Genomic DNA, 16,606 nt, shown 5'->3' with positions numbered 1-16,606 from the left:
TTAGACATTGTCACGTGAACAAAATTGACAGAGAAATATAGTTAGGGTCCAAGACTCCTCATAAAATAAATTAAGGGATTATATAACATGCTCTTAAAATTGAACGATCACAATTTCATTTATTTTTATGCAGCATGTTGTCTCTAGGATATTTTTTTCATATAATTAAAAGGTTTTAGAGCCTTTGATTTTAACTTTTGAAAATTTGGAAGAGAAAAATAAATGTCTTTTTGTAACAAAGTTAAAATAATTAAAAACGAGAAACAAACTATAGTGTTAAAAATAAAGTTCACGTAACGTTAATTTCAAGGATGCTACTCAATTTGTGATGACAGGAGTTCTGAATCAGAAGAACAATGTTAGCATATTCACCACGAATTTTCTTATAATCAAACATTGATTTCCATCAGAGGGGTTGAGGATAACTCAAAACATAATATCTTTAAGCAAGATATAATTGATATTTTGAATCAACACTGCATGTTTATGATACTTATTCAATGGAGTTTCAATGAGACTGATACTAAGGGATGACTTTGTGTAGCAAGCTAAGTCGATAATGTTCGTATCTTTGGATAGAGAGAGACCTTTATGAATGACCCATAGTTCTACTCGGACGATATCCAAAGAAATCGAGATGAATCCAGCAAAATTGCATTGCCATGTCCCAAATGAGGTGCGAAAGATTTAAATGCACTTTTCACCATATTTTTTATGAAATAATATTTAGGTCCCCATTTTAAAAATCAATATTTTTACCCTTTAATTTTAATGTTTTTTCTTCTGAGATTTGCTCTTTTGCCTTATTTGGAGGTTCATTTTAATTAAGCGAAAGTGTTTTGTTCGACAAATATAAGTGGACTATTCGTCAATTTTGTCTCAAAGATATGATATGAATTTTAAGTTTGTCAATCTAAACATTGACATGTTAGTAAATTTAACTCAAAAATACGATGGGTGGTGTATCTTTGAAAAATTAAATTTAAGGAATCAAAAGATAGTTTTAAAAATGAATAAATGAAAATGTTATTGTATCTTTTATTTTTCATGTTTCATTTCTCTTATGAGTTTATTCATTTTGATAAAAAAAATTATTCTTTTATTTTTCTTTTTTTTATTGGTTTTCTCTATTTAATGTTTTACTACTGCAATAATTTTTTTAGCAAAAAGTATTTACAATTTTAAATTAAAACTAATAAAATAAGTAATATTTGAAGTAAAAAACTAATAAGGTATCTGAGAATGTATAAACATGATAAATTATATTTTTTTCCAAGAAAATAGAGAGTAAGTAATAAAAAAATAAAGAAATTTATAAATTTATACATATCACTTATAAAAATTGTGTTTGCAAAATATTTTCAAAATAGTGGATGGTTACACGTATTTAATATAACACATACAAATAATAATATCATCTTACTTATTTGACACTTACAAAAATAATATCATGTATAGTAAATATTCATATGGTAGATATTAATATAAATATTATTAATGTAAAATAGAGAGGATTAGATGTAAGTGCGAGTAATTTATTATTCATCTCGCACTTATTTATACAATTGATATAAAAATATATAAAAAATTATATATATATATATATATATATATATATATATATATATATATATATATATATATATATATATTATTTTTAGAATATATTTTAAAAATATCTCTATAAAATAATTTTTTTAATCAATAAAAAAGTATTCAAAAATAAGAATAATGAGGTAGAAAATAAATCCGTTCGTCTTTATTCATTCAAATTAGCTTTCTAACGTCCACCCCACACTTTTTTCTTGCTTATAAATAAGGTTCACACATCCAACCTCAATCAACACACACATTGTTGCTACATTTAACTTGAAAACTATAAGTCATGACTTTTAACGAATTCTCTTCTATAATTTTAGTGCTTTCTCTTCTTTCTTACTCAACATTCATGGATGCCCAAGCTTCTCCACCATCACCAACCTCAACTCCTATTGCTTCCTCACCTTCACAACAAGGTCAATGCCCCATAGATAGCTTAAAGTTAAGGGACTGTGTTGGTCTTTTAGGGTTGATTAATTATGGAAATCCACCTTTTGGTGGTAAATGTTGTGCTTTAATAGATGGTTTGGTTGATTTGGAAGCAGCAACTTGTCTTTGTATCGCACTTAAGGCGAATGTGCTTGGAATCAACTTGAATATACCTATCAGCCTCAACATAATTCTTAGTGCTTGTCAAAAAAATGTTCCTCCTGAATATAAATGTGCCTAAGGATTTAAATAGGTAATGCGTGGTTGTTGAATAAGAATGTATGTTCATTATAATAGTTGTGTGTGATGTGATATTGTTAACAACATATTCTCTAACATTTTGCATTGTCATTGGTTGAAATTCAATAGCTACATCCAGTTTAGAAATGTGACAAATATGAAGTAAAAAAATCATGGGAAAGTCAATCAATAAAATGAAAAGCTTTGCAAAATTGGAAGATTGAGTGTGTTGTTAACATTTAAAATAATAATTGGGCAAGCTTGTTTGCTTAAATTAGTATCTTGTAGTTTTAGTGATCTGTTGTGTAATATTTATTATGTTTGTTTGAAATATGTTGGCATAATAAGTCATGAAGTTATTTAACTTAATTTAATATTTTACTTTAGTCTTTTATCTAAAAAATATTATATGTTAGTCCCATAAAAACACTTCAGTTAGTTTAATCGGTCTTTTCTGTTAAATTTTGTGGAAAAAATATTAATTTATGTAGAGGTGGCATGACAGCAAGAAAGTTGGTCAAAAACTAAGTCAGCATATATATTAAAAACTCATATTCTATTTAAATTGAAATGATTTGGTTTTTGGAAGTTAAAAACCCCTGCAAATGGTTAATAATGTATAAAAAACACAGTACTATTAGAATCTTAGAATTACTGCAAAAATTGTTAGTTAATACATCAATGAATAATATTCTTTCTCGTGAGTGTTTTTCAACCCCTACTCATATTTATAATGTATGGTTTGATAAATTGAAACAAAAATATCTCCAAACCAGAGAAAGCAATATAGAGGACTTTTGCACTAGTTCTTTAACAAAAACACAATATTTAAAAGAAATTGATTGAAGGCACTCGTAGAAGGGGTTCTCTCAATAGCTCGAACCTAGAAACGTATCCAAGAAAAATTAGAAAAAATACCTAAAGAAACTATTTTAATACTGCATAGAAATGAAGCACAACTCATATTTATATATTCCTAAATGAAAATCTTTTAATACTTATAATTTTTATTTTTAAACTCTAGGAAGTTAAAATCTTAGTCAAAAGAAGCAAAATATTTTAGCCAACAAAACAATATTACTTAAAAGAGAGAAAAAAATAATAAGAATAAAGAGGGAGACCGAACTTCAAGCTTACTATAACCAAAAAATTTAAATTTAGATATAATTTTAAAAAAATTAATAAAACATTTAAACTTTTCAAGTATTTTATAAATTTATAAGACTTTGTTGAAAATGAATTACATGGTGTGAGTAGTGTGTGGAAGTCTCACTTTGTTTAGGAATGTGGAGACTTGAACATTTATAGGTGGAAGAACCCACACACCTATCACCTTAAGGTTTTGGGTGTGTGTGGTGTGTCTCTCATAAAGGTGTGTTGCTCAAAAGGAAAGACTCCAAAGTGAAAATGCTTCCTCGCGTTGGGTACAAGTGTATGTGGATAGCTTTAGATGGAGCATTGTGGATAATCTAATACTTGTGGGAGAGTGTTGAAAAAAATCTTACTTGAGGGAGAGTTTTAAAAACACACATTTTCTGGCTCGATGATCTAACTTGGTCCTACCAAAATGTAAGGTTGAGGCATATACCAAAGAGCCAAAAACCTTTAAAGAGTGAATGTCAGGGAGTTGGTTGTGTAGCAAGAAATATGGAGACCTATTTTGGAGGAGTGGACTAGGAACTCTATTAATTATGAAAACAGCATGAGACACGGCATAGCACCAAAATTGTTTCGGTATTTTGGATTGAAAGAGGAGAGCCCTTCCCACATTAAGGATATGTTGGTGTTTCCGTTCAACTCTCCCATTTTGTTGGGGAGTTTCTACACAACTAGTATGGTGGATGATTCCTTTAGAGGTGTAAAAGGTAAGCATAAGGAATTCTGGTCCGTTATCAGTTCTCACAATCTTAACATAATGGTTATGTTGGATTTCAATTTGTTTGATGAAATTTATAACATGTTACCTTGTTTTACTTTTATGTTTCATAAAAATTATCCATGTGTATCTAGTGTTATCATCCACAACATTTAGAAAATAATTATGGTTGCAAACAGATGTAGTTGAAATAGGGCCCCAAATGTCAAAATGAATTAAATCATATGGCTTTAAAGCTTTGTTTGTACTATGAGGAAAAGGAGACTTTCTATGCTTAGCAAAATGACAGATATCATATATTGCCTTTTGATCACTAATAATAAAGGGAAATTGTTCTTTTAGAGTTAACAATCTAGAATGGGAAAGGTGACATAGTCTAAAATGCCACAAAGCACTATGAGGTATATGAAAGGTGTTTATGCTTGAGGTGATCTCCTTGTTTGTCATGATAAGGTAGTATAATCTATCAAGTCTCTCATCTGAACCAATCATCCTCAGGGATTCTTGTTCCTGAATAAGACACTTCAAACCAGTAAAAGACACCAAACAATTCAAATTATGACACAATTCAGAAACAGAAATCAGGTTGACATTAAAATCGGGCACGTATAGAACATTTAAAATGGTGAAACCAGGTGAAAATGTGATAGTGTCCATGAATGTTGTGACAGTATGCTGGCCATTAGGCAGCTTTATGATCATTGGAGTAATTTCATTGTATGAGTGAAACCAGTGCAGTGATGAACATATATGGTGACTGGCCCCTGAATCGATGATCCAAGAGCTAAGAGTTGCACTATGACATGAAGAATTAAAACAGGATATAGTGTGGACATAGGAAGTACCTGTTTGTTCAACTGGTGCAAGACCAGATGAAGAGATTGAGCGAACCTTATTAGAAGCGACATTTCCAAATTTTCGATTGAGACTAGAACCTTGAATTAGATAGATCATTTTCTAATATTGCTCATGATTCAAAGAATGAGAGGTACCTTTGTTGTCCTGTGATAACTCAGAAACTGCAAACGCACTTTCGTCACCTACCGTGCCATGAGAGGTTGTAGATCGCTGCAAATAAGGAGGCAAGCCATGTTTCTTGTAAAAGGTTTCTATAGTGTGGCCAGACCTATTGCAGTAGGTACAAATGTGAGGTTTAGACTTGATATAGGGTTTTCCAGTTTTCTGATTATCCTTCTTAGTCTCAGAAGAATTGATGAGAGCCTTGGAATCATCAGAAAAAATAGGGATAAGCTGACGTTCATGTTGGAGAATCATGGAGAAAATCTTGTTGATAGATGGTGTAACTCGGTGGGAGAACTGACTTTTTGAAATGTGCAGATAGCAAGAGTCGCCACCGACTTTTATTTTATCCAATATCTTGGAAGGGCAAAAAGAACAGAAAAAGACCTTTTAAGAAAAACGGGCTCGGGGGGTAGATTATGAAAAGGGAAGGTGTTAGCATCCTTTTCATCCGTAGTTATCTACGGGCTCTTAATTTGCTTAGCTCATGTTTATTTGTTTGTTTTAAAAAAAAGGTTTAAGGACTTTAGCTTAAAAGCGTAGCCTTAGTCTTTGAAAATAGAGGTGCGAAAAGCTTTTTCTTAATTTGAGCAAGCAAATTATGAACACTACCCTAAGTTTGGTCTTTTTCTATGCTTTTTACTCTCCTAAGAGAGATAGGGCTATCCTTACCATTCGGGGTAGGTAGTCCTATTGATTAGATGTGCAGGACAATCGAAGGGTCATCAGAGGTCGTTGAAGGCAACAAGTAGAGGTACCTTTAGCAAATTTGAAGGGACAATCATCGTTTCGTAGGCAACCATTCGAGGGACTAGATCATATATTCGTAGGCAACATCGAGGATCATCGAGGGACTTATGATCTTGGTGATGATTTTTAATTGTCGGGACTTTTGCTAATGGGTACCTCTATTATTCGAGGGACACGATCATTATATCGAAAGGCAGCAAAGAGAGGGTACCCTAGAGGTGAGTGAGTGCAAGTGTGTTGTATTCAATTATTTATCTTGAGGTTAGTGAGCTATGTTCAATTATTAGTCTTGCCATACAATCCTATTAAACATTCATCTAACAATTATAGCATTTATAATGGTGCGGAAGGTAAAAGCGGAAAAATAAAGGCCCTAAACTATTACATGGCTTTGGGAGAGATACATAATATGAGGTGCGGAAAGTAAACCCTAATTTAAAGCTATTACAACCCATGAGTAGTTACATAATATTTAAAAGTAAGTGAGAAAATAAATAGACAAAGATATGCAGTGGGTAAATATCTAGAGTCTCAAGTGTGGCACCTCGCAATCAACAAAAGAATGTTAGTACGGATATATAATGATGAATAAATGACAGAAATACTAAAAGTATTAATCGAGGTTTAACTAGAGAAGATATAAGGATAAACATATTAAAACGTAAAAATAAATTAAAATTAAATGACATATCTTAGTATTTGAGGTGAGAAAATAAACTAACTAATCTAACATAACAAACTATTTTTGTACTTTTTATTACTAAATTTTAAACAATTAAAATAAAGAAATCAACACAAAACAAATGAAACGAGGGTGCGAATTAAATAAATAAAAACGCTGGGCCTGCATAAGGGTGAAAGCCCAGTTTTAAAATCAAAACAAATCTGCTAGGGGTTATTAAAGAAGCAATCAGAGTGGGCCTTAAGCCCAAATTAGAATTCAAGACAACAAAAAAACCCTAATATCTAAAGAGGGCTCCGCCTCCCCCATCATTGATTCGGTCCCTTCCTTGTTTCTATTTCTCTGCTTCTAAAATCCCAACTCTTGTTTTCTTTTGATCTGTTCTAGTTTTTTGAATGAGTAGTTTGCGTTTCTACAGGTTATGTTAGTGTCAAACATGGTTGAAATTGCTTGTATTGTTTGTGAACAAATTTGTATGGTTGTTTATCACTTTTAGTGATGAATTTGAAAGTAAATTTAGTGAAAAAAGTGAAAGTTGTTTACGGTAATATACATAGAAAAGCTCGTGTCTGAAAATAGTGTTAGTTTGTAGGAATTGTAAAATTGTTAGATTTCAAAAAGAAAACATCAAATATGATCATCTCATAGTAAAAAGAAAAAATGACGATATGGAAACTATTTACAGGAAAATGTTATTCTATGCAATCTATGGAAAAAGATAAAAATCGTTTGAGCAATATACTCATTGGAATGTTAAAGTGAAAATTGTTGTAATATATTGGAATATTAAAGTGAAAATTGTTGTAATATATTGGAATATTAAAGTGAAAATTGTTCTGGTGTGAATTGTGAATGATTGTCGGAAAAATTGGTGAATGGAAATTGGCCTATATAAAAATTGTAAGTATAAAAATAAACCGTCAGATAATCATCATACTGTAAAACAAGTTTGAAAACCTTTTGTTTGCAAACCTTCATTCTTACCAATTGTGCTATGTTATTTTGTTTGCAAACCTTCATTCTTACCAATTGTGCTATGTTATTTATTTGAAATAAAAAACCAATTGAAAGTGTATGAAGCATAGGCAAACATTTTTCTATTTATTAAAATATAACAATTAAAAGTAAACTATTATATTTTAAAATAGATTTTAAATCGAATATTTATAAAATTCAGGATGTCAATGTAAATGAACCCAAGATTTTTATAAAACCCAATTTTTTGAAATAGCTTCGAATTTTTGAAAAGTGTGGGCAAATTTTGGGGTATGACAGATGGCAAGAGATCAAGAAGAAGGATCTGAGATTTCACCACTCCAAAATTGTCATTAAGGCCTGTAAGGAAACGCATGGAATGAAGCAACTGATGGTTCCGGCGAGCTGTGCGCATAGCCTCACAAGAACATTTTATGCGACAAATACAAGTAGGAATGGGCATGTAAATTTCAAGTTCTTCTCATAGAATTTTAAGTTCAGAGAAGAATTCTGTTACCGTGCGAGAATCTTGTTTAGAGAGTAAATTTCTTGTTGGAGTTCAGATATGCGAACCAGATCCCCTTGTGAGAAACGCTCCTTCAAATCAAGCCAAACATCAGTTGCGTTCTCCGTGAATACGATGGATTGAGCTATGGAAGGATCCACTGAATTCATTATCCAGGAATGAATAAGCATATTGCATCGGTTCCAAGCACGATGCAGAGGGTCAAACGAATCAGCCGGCATCGGAATGGTACAATCAAGGAACTCAAAATTCAGTTTGGCACCAAGAGTACGACGCATAGATCTAGCCCACGAGTGGTAATTCGACCTAGTCAAAACAAGGGTGATGGAAACGGAAGAGGGTCCATCACTGGAACGAACATAGAAAGGACTGGTCGGATCCAAAATAGGATCAAGAGGAAGAGGAGGGGCTGCGTGTGGTGGCATGATGAACAATGAAGGAGAAGACCTAGATCAGAAAAGCGAATGATACCATATTAAATAACTAAATATCAAAGCATATTTAGATTATATTCTCCATTCATTGATGATTCTGATAGAGGTATAGATGCTGCTATATATAACAATATAGTCACACCTATCATGAGCTATCGTAACAAACTAATGGATAAGAGCTAAAGAACAAAAGGAAAGAAAAGTGTGAGTGGAATACATGCCACGTGTTCAAGGTAGAAAGGAAAAGGGTGTGTGCAAATAACCAATAATATCTAAGAAAAATGCTATTTGTACACAAAAGTGTACACCTACACTGTATTGTACGGACGACACTGTTCATGTACGGACGGCACTGTTCACCGCCCGTACATGAACAGTGCAATATTATATTAATATTTTTTTAACTTCTTTTTTATTTTTTTAAATATTATTTTTTTTTAAAAAAAAATTATGTTTTTTAAAAAAATATTTGACACTGCGGATTTACTTGCTGATTTACCTACGAATTTGACAATACCTGCGGATTTACTTGCGAATTTACCTACGAATTTAGGTAAATCCGCAGGTAATGTCAAATGCAGGTAAATCCGGAAGTAAATCTGCAGGTATTGTCAAATATTTTTTTAAAAAACATAAAAAAAATATTTTTTTTAAAAATAATATTTAAAAAAAAACGTTAAAAAAATATTAATATAATATTGCATTGTTCATGCACAGACAGTTAATAGTATCATCCGTACATACGGTGTAAAATATAGTGTAAATACTTGGGGTGTAAGAATAGCATTGATGAATATCTAATGATGCAAAGCTACAGCATCCTTCTAATGTTATTTGCTTTGATACCACCATGGCTTCCAAAGTATCAACAATTACACGATCATTTCTACCAGCCATTTTTTCCTGCACCACCATTCTTAAATAAGTACTCATTTTCATATAACAAAACAATTAGTGATTAAAGGAAAACATAACAGGTAATATAGCTATTCAAACTAAAACATAACAATTATATATAGCTATTCAAAGCTAACTATGGTATGCATGTTCAGCTACATGATGCTTATTATCTCATGCATGTCTAGCTACATGATGCACTTAGAGCTGTCAATATGGGCTACCCGGCCCATATGGACTTCGGGCTTTTTATGGCCGGGCTCAAAAAACCCATTTTTAAATGAGCTCTAATTTTACTACCCAGACCCGACCCTGTCTGGGTTGCGGGCTACTCGGCCCTAAATGCGCTTCGGCCCTAAACGGACCCATTTCTATAAAAAATTAAAATTTTTTCCTTATTTTTGTAAGTAACCATATAATTGCATGCAAGAATACATATTAAATATACATATTAAATATACATATTATATATATATATATATATATATATATATATATATATATATATATATATATATATATATATATTAAATTTTATATCCAAAATTATAATTTCTAAATAATCCATATAAATTAATAATTAAAATGTAAAACAACACATTAACTTAATTTAAACTATCCAAAATACATCACAAATTATATAATGTAGCACAAATAATTAAATAACTTGTTCCAACAAATTTTAAGTTATAAATATTCATGACAATTATAATTTTATGATAATTATAACAAGAAAATGTTATAAATTTTTATAATAATTATAATTAGGAAAGGATAAATTTTAATTATATTAAAAATATTTAATTTTTTCGGGCCGGTGGGCTACCCATGGCCCATGCGGGCCGACCCATATTTTTTAGGGCTTTTTAGGATCGGGCTAAAAAAGGTCCAGATGTAAATGGGCTCGAAAAATGAGGCCAGGCCCTAAAATTTTTCGGGCCAAATGGGCTGGCCCATGGGCTTCGGTCCATTTTGACAGCTCTAGATGCACTACGTATGACTACATCATGCGTGACTTCGTACACACCATGGATACCATGCATCTTTTGCCACTACTTTTAAGGCTATGTTTAGTAAGGTATAATTTGGAGCTTATATCTTATATATAATTAACTCATATGATAATTTAGGCCTGTTTGATATCAATCTTTTCATCACTAACTTATAGCTTATTTTTCAGACGCTATTTTAAATAGTATTTTAGTTTATAGCTTATAGCTTATCATTTTTTCTTCCTTTTGTATCTTTATTATCTTAGCATAAATTTATTTTTATCCTTTATTATTTATTTTATTTTTAAATTAAATAATTATATATTAAATATCTTTTATGTCATTTTACATTTATAAGTTATTTGAACTGCTAATTTTATCAAACACTTCAATTAGCTTATTAGTTATCAGTCTTAACCATCAGCCGTAAGTTATAAGCTATCAGTCATCAGCCATCAACTATATCAGCTATAAACTATAAGATATCAGTTATCTTATCAGTCAACCGTCTTTTTTACCTAAAAGACCGTAATAAAACACAATGAGAAATTTATGTATATATAGTCACCCATTTAATTATTTAAAAGTTGTTTCACTAAATCTGTTTTCTATAAATTCTAGACGGTAATAAGAGTAAGTAATATTCTCATACTCATTATTTTTGACGAATTCTCTTCAATCCCACAAAATGCAAAATACAAGGTGTTCATAATTATTTTTTATTATACTAATTCAAAAATTTATAAATATGGATTGTCAATTTAATACATTTAAATCCCTCCCTAAGATCATAAAACTATATCATAATTTAATCATTACTTTTGTTTCTTTTTCTTCCAAAATGATTAAAACTACATGATTTTCTTATCTCTTTAATTTATATATTTTTCCTTCAATCATCAAACAACATCATGACTCCCCATTCCGTATATATCTAAAATCTCTACGTTTTCAGAATGGAATTTTTCAAATGAATTTTTCTTTGAAAATTCAATGAAATGGATGGGAGAATAAATTTATACCAGGTTAAAAATCATTGCATTGCATGAGTTCCATATTTATTGGGACAGTCAATCAATAGCTCATTGTACAGTTCATATCGAGATTGTTAATACTTTTCCCTAACACTTACTTTCATGAAAATTAACCCGCCAAGTAGTGGTGGAGTCAGAAATTTTAGATAGTCTGGGCAAAAACTTTATACTATTGATTATTTATTTATTTTAATTTTCACACTCTATTTTTATTAATTTGGCCACTAATTTTTTCTAAAAATCGGCTATTAAATTGGGGAGAGTATAAAGAAAATAGGGGTTGAGCCCGGACGCTTGCTCGGACTCGCTCGGGCTTAGAGCTGCCCTTGCCGCTAAGTATTTGAGGTTGTGAAATTTAGATAGGATTTGTGGACACATTTTCGTGAATTTTTTTTAACTATAATCAAATTTTTTAATTAAATTTTCTCAATAACTATGTTTTTCTATAATTTATCCGAATAATCGGGTTTCGTTTTATTTTTGTAAGAGGTGGTGTCATCTCATATGACGCATGATTTAAAAATTTAAAGGTAGGTGCCATATGAAATGGCACATGGATTTGGAGGAGCCATCTCATATGACGCCTAAGTGTTATTTTTTTTTAATTTATTTAAATAATAGTACAAAATTAGTTAACAAAAATAAAAAACTACTATTATTAATTTAATATAACCATTATATTCAGAGAATAAAAATTATATATAATTTAATTGTCCGATGGTTGCAAACGGCCATCGGTTATATACCCTCGTGTTATCCTAAGTCGTTGTCCCCTACCCATATGAGGTTCCCGTTGTGTTTGGGTCGAGGGTCCTCGTTGTCCCTTACCCCTATGAGGTTTCTGATGTGTTTGGATCGAGGACCCTCGTTGTCCTCTACCCCTATGAGGTTTTTTGTTGTGTTTGGGTCGAGGGTCCTAGAAGGTCAATGCAATCAGGGTCCATGTCCTCAAAGTTTGGTCGTGTTGGTGGGGGTATGAGTTGGTTGTGGTGTCGGTAGTACTAGTCAATTGAATCAAAAGGGTAAAAAGAAATGTTTCTTGTGGTGTTTGGTATTCATATGTTTGTTGGGTGATTTGATGTTGTGATGTTTGCATGTATATTGCATATCTTGGGTCATATTCTTCATGTAGGACCAAGTCGAGTCTAAGGTGAGATCTGGAGGGGCCCACATATCCAAAACACGCATGTTCTAGATATGACAAAATCTACGGGTCAGGAGCGATATAAGCATGTGAACGATAGCGAAATCTCAATACATCCTAAAAAAGACATATGTATATATATATATATATATATATATATATATATATATATAAATGAATAAATAAAGTGTGTTTGATGATGTTGAAAGTGAACGTGTGTATGAATAAAAACTTACAAAGGTCGCAATGTTCTCGACTATTCCTCTGTGATTATCACCCATGGTTAGGAGAGACATAATTGAAAATTCAGAGAGTTGTGTGGCGATGTATAATCAGATACTCTATTGAAAAATTAGAGAGTGTGATTGTTGATGATGAAAATGAATTGTGTTGGCTCTTTGTTGGCAACAATTTTGGTAAAACAAATCCTCTGGTTGGATGTTCTGTGAAGATGTCAAGACAGATGTCTTGACATTATTTTCAACAGAATGACAGTTTCTAGAGTTTTGTGTGATGACTTAATATCAGGATATTTATCTTTGATTTTTCCGTTTGGGTAGGAACCTTCACGGCCTAATTGTGTAAAGAGTTATAGATTAAGTTAGAACCTTAGTCTTCTGTTAGGAATTGGCCCAAGCCCATGTGAGCAGTTTTGATTGCTACCGCTCTATAAAAAGGTTTGTGAATCCTATTTGAGCGGGGTTTTTTACATTTGTTTAAGGTTTGAGAATCCCTATTTTCTGTGTGTTTCATCTGTGTACACTCACAAACCTTTAGGTGTTGAATGTGGTTTTGATCTCCGAAGCTTTTAAGCAAGGAGAGTATTTGCATCCTCGTAAGCTTTGAAACATCGAGGAGTAGTTTATTCTGGAAGATTATCTTCTGGTTATTATTTTCTTTTTGGTTTTTATTTTGTCACTGGGATTGTGACAGGAAGGGATTTGAGGAGGGCCTCATACCTAGGTGAGTCTTAGGTAGAAGTCATAGGAATGGTAGTGATTAAGTGAGAAGTGTAAACTGGGATTGTTTAGCTTTGAACTGATACTATCGTATATTGATTTCATCCTCGCTTGGTAGCCCCCAGAGTAGGAAGGATTGTTCTGATAACACGATTTTATATCGCATATTTAGCTTAAAATCCATAAGTATTATTAGCATTTTCTTTTAATTATATTGTTTTATTATGATATTATGCGGGTATTTGCGATGTTTCAGGTTTTGCGTTCATATTGAAACTATTAGTGAAAAGAAGAAGAAATGGAGCAAAAATCATTATTATTTATTCTTAAAAAAATGAAAGAGAGGTGTTGAAGTGAATAGAGGGGTGCAAAGAAGACCTAAAGGCCTAAAGATCAAGCCCAGCCCACGAAGGAGCTGGAAAAGACCACTTCAGCACGTGGAGACGCTCGTCTCCAACGTCTCTCTGCCACGTCACCAATAGGAGACGCCCGTCTCCCACCTTCCCTAAAAACTCTCCACTTGAGACGCACGTCTCAAGTCCGTTACTGAGTCTTCCTGAAAAAGTGGAGACGTGCATCTCCCAAGCCCCAGTCAGAAGCTGCTACATTCACGGAACCAAACTGCAGAACCTCACCTATAAAAGGAGGCTGATACTTCAGTTCTCCAGGTCCAAAATTTTGCTAACGAAGTGCTGCCGAATTCATTTCTCGAGCATTTTATTTCTCTCCGCATTTTATTCATTTGCTTTCTTTTTCTCATAACAATTTCTACACCAGAAATTGTTGTGAACCTTTTATAGATCTAACCTTACGTTAGATTTAGTTTTATTTTCCTTGCCTTTAAATTTTGCGCCTAATAATTTCTGAAGAACGATCCAGCCGATCTGTGGCGGAAGTTCGAGTACTCCAAGATCCAGATTTATTTCCGATTTATTTTATTCAGGTTATTTATTTATTGCCTTTATATTATTTAATTGCATGATATATTGTATGTCTTTTAATATGCCTTTCATTATAAACCGAACAAATTTATGCATGTTTAACCGTATCAATATGTCTGGCTAATTAATTAAGATATCGGTATGTAAAGTAAGTTAACTGTGGGATCCGAAATAAATTGGCTTAATTATGTTTTATTAAACATCACTTGTTTTTAGTTTTATGTCTAATTTAATTAATAAAGTCTTAAAATCAATAGAGCGAGAGTTTGAGGTTTTAAGGCCGACTAAGGTTAAAATCAATAGAGCAAAAGTTTGAGATTCTTAACTGGATAGTAGACATAGGACATTAGTTTTAAGGATGGCGAAAGCGTATTAAAACTAATTAGAAATTATTTACTTTCAAAAAGTGTTTTTAAACCCGACGCGGGATGGCGAAAGCGTACGTTAGGGAATACTAGCATGAACCGAGTCAGAGCGAGAGTTTGAGACTAGGGGATTTAAGTAGATAATGACTTCATAAAGCAAGCATTTTATTAACTATGTTATTTTCAAAAAGCTTTTCTAAATCTAATGGGATGGCGAGAGCGTACATTACGAGTTAGGATAGTAGCCTAAATCAACAGAGCGAGAGTTTGAGAGGAGGACTTTTAATCAACAGAATTAATAAAGATCTTTAATCGAATGAATACAATAGCCAATGGACCTTCGGATCGCCTAAGTTAAACGAAATACATACTGATATCTGTTTATTATTATATTTCTTAGAATTCACAATTACCTTCCCTTTAGAAACAATCAAAATATTAGTAGCCTTAGCTTTACATAGTAACCTTAGATAACGGTAGATCGATTCATAGTCCCTGTGGATTCGATATCTTTTAAAACTACACGACATGACTGTGCACTTGCAGTTATCAGATTTATAGACACGTAAAGTCACGATCAAGTTTTTGGCGCCGTTGCCGGGGACTATTTAAGTCGATATCGTAACACTATTACACCGTAGAGACTAGGGCAAATTCTTTCCTTTCTGTTTGAACGATTGTATGCCAAGTACTCGTTCACAAGAAGGAGACTTGATACAACGAATCAACGAGATCGAATGTTTTGTTAACGTAAGACGTCGAGCTTATCATCTTCCCGAAGTAGCACCAATTCCGATTTCTCAGGAATTGATCTTTACTGATCAAATCAATCAAATTACCCCGAAGTTAGAGATGGCTGCCCCTCGTCCTCTTAGAGACTATGCCTCTCCTTCACGAGCTGAACCGCACTCAAGTATCGCACCACCTGCGATTGAGGCAAACAATTTCGAACTGAAAAATTCATTGGTACAAGCTGTCCAACAGAACCAATTCTCTGGAAGCCCTGCGGACGATCTTAATCTCCATTTATCCGTGTTCGTGCAATATGCCGACATTGTCAAAGCTAACAACGTTAGCTCCGAAGCTATTCGATTACGCCTTTTTCCCTCCTCCTCGAGAGATAGAGCTAGGGCGTGGCTTCAGTCCCTGCCTTCTAATTCCATAACTACATGGGACGAACTAAAGAGAGTATTCTTAGCTAGATATTTTCCGCCTAGCAAAACTGCTATGCTAAGAGGTCAAATCAACGGATTTACCCAAAAAGATAACGAATCACTCTTCGAAGCTTGGGAGCGATACAAGGACATGCTTAGACTATGCCCTCATCATGGACTCGAACCATGGCTGATCATCTATACTTTCTATGGTGGTCTACTTTATAACACTAAAATGAGTATAGATGCCGCTGCTGGCGGAGCTCTAATGGACAAACCCCATGATGAAGCATACAACCTCATAGAAAACATGGCGCAAAACCACTATCAATGGGGAGGAGAACGAGCTGCTCTAGAGAAAACCCAAACCAAGGGAGGAATATACGAAGTAAGTGGTATAGACCGCGTTAACGCTAAAGTAGACGCTTTAACTCAAAAGATCGAGAACTTAACCATCACTCCTTCAGCCACCGCGGCTGTTGTAGCACCTAACTGTGAGATTTGTGGATTAACTGGACATGTCGTTGCCGAATGTGAACTTCTGACTGGTATTCCATCTGATCAAGTAAACTACGCTCAAGGAAACCCT

At 32.9% G+C, this 16,606-nt stretch overlaps 1 protein-coding gene and 1 non-coding gene across 2 annotated transcripts; one reads left to right on the top strand and one right to left on the bottom strand.

Moving 5' to 3' along the window:
* Positions 1-1,861: 1,861 nt before the first annotated feature.
* LOC131655139 (cortical cell-delineating protein-like) lies at positions 1,862-2,536 on the top strand. Its single transcript, XM_058925044.1, has one exon. It carries the CDS (start codon positions 1,886-1,888, stop codon positions 2,267-2,269), a length of 384 nt encoding a protein of 127 aa, XP_058781027.1. The 5' UTR covers positions 1,862-1,885; the 3' UTR covers positions 2,270-2,536.
* Positions 2,537-16,090: 13,554 nt separating this feature from the next.
* On the bottom strand, positions 16,091-16,197 carry LOC131593742 (small nucleolar RNA R71). Its single transcript, XR_009281124.1, has one exon. It is a non-coding gene; the product is annotated as a small nucleolar RNA R71 (small nucleolar RNA).
* Positions 16,198-16,606: the final 409 nt, after the last annotated feature.

The sequence above is a fragment of the Vicia villosa genome, linkage group LG3, assembly GCF_029867415.1.
Source record: "Vicia villosa cultivar HV-30 ecotype Madison, WI linkage group LG3, Vvil1.0, whole genome shotgun sequence".
NCBI classification, from domain to species: domain Eukaryota; kingdom Viridiplantae; phylum Streptophyta; class Magnoliopsida; order Fabales; family Fabaceae; genus Vicia; species Vicia villosa.
Note: the sequence above shows the minus strand (reverse complement) of the source record. Positions and strands in the feature narration are given on the sequence as shown.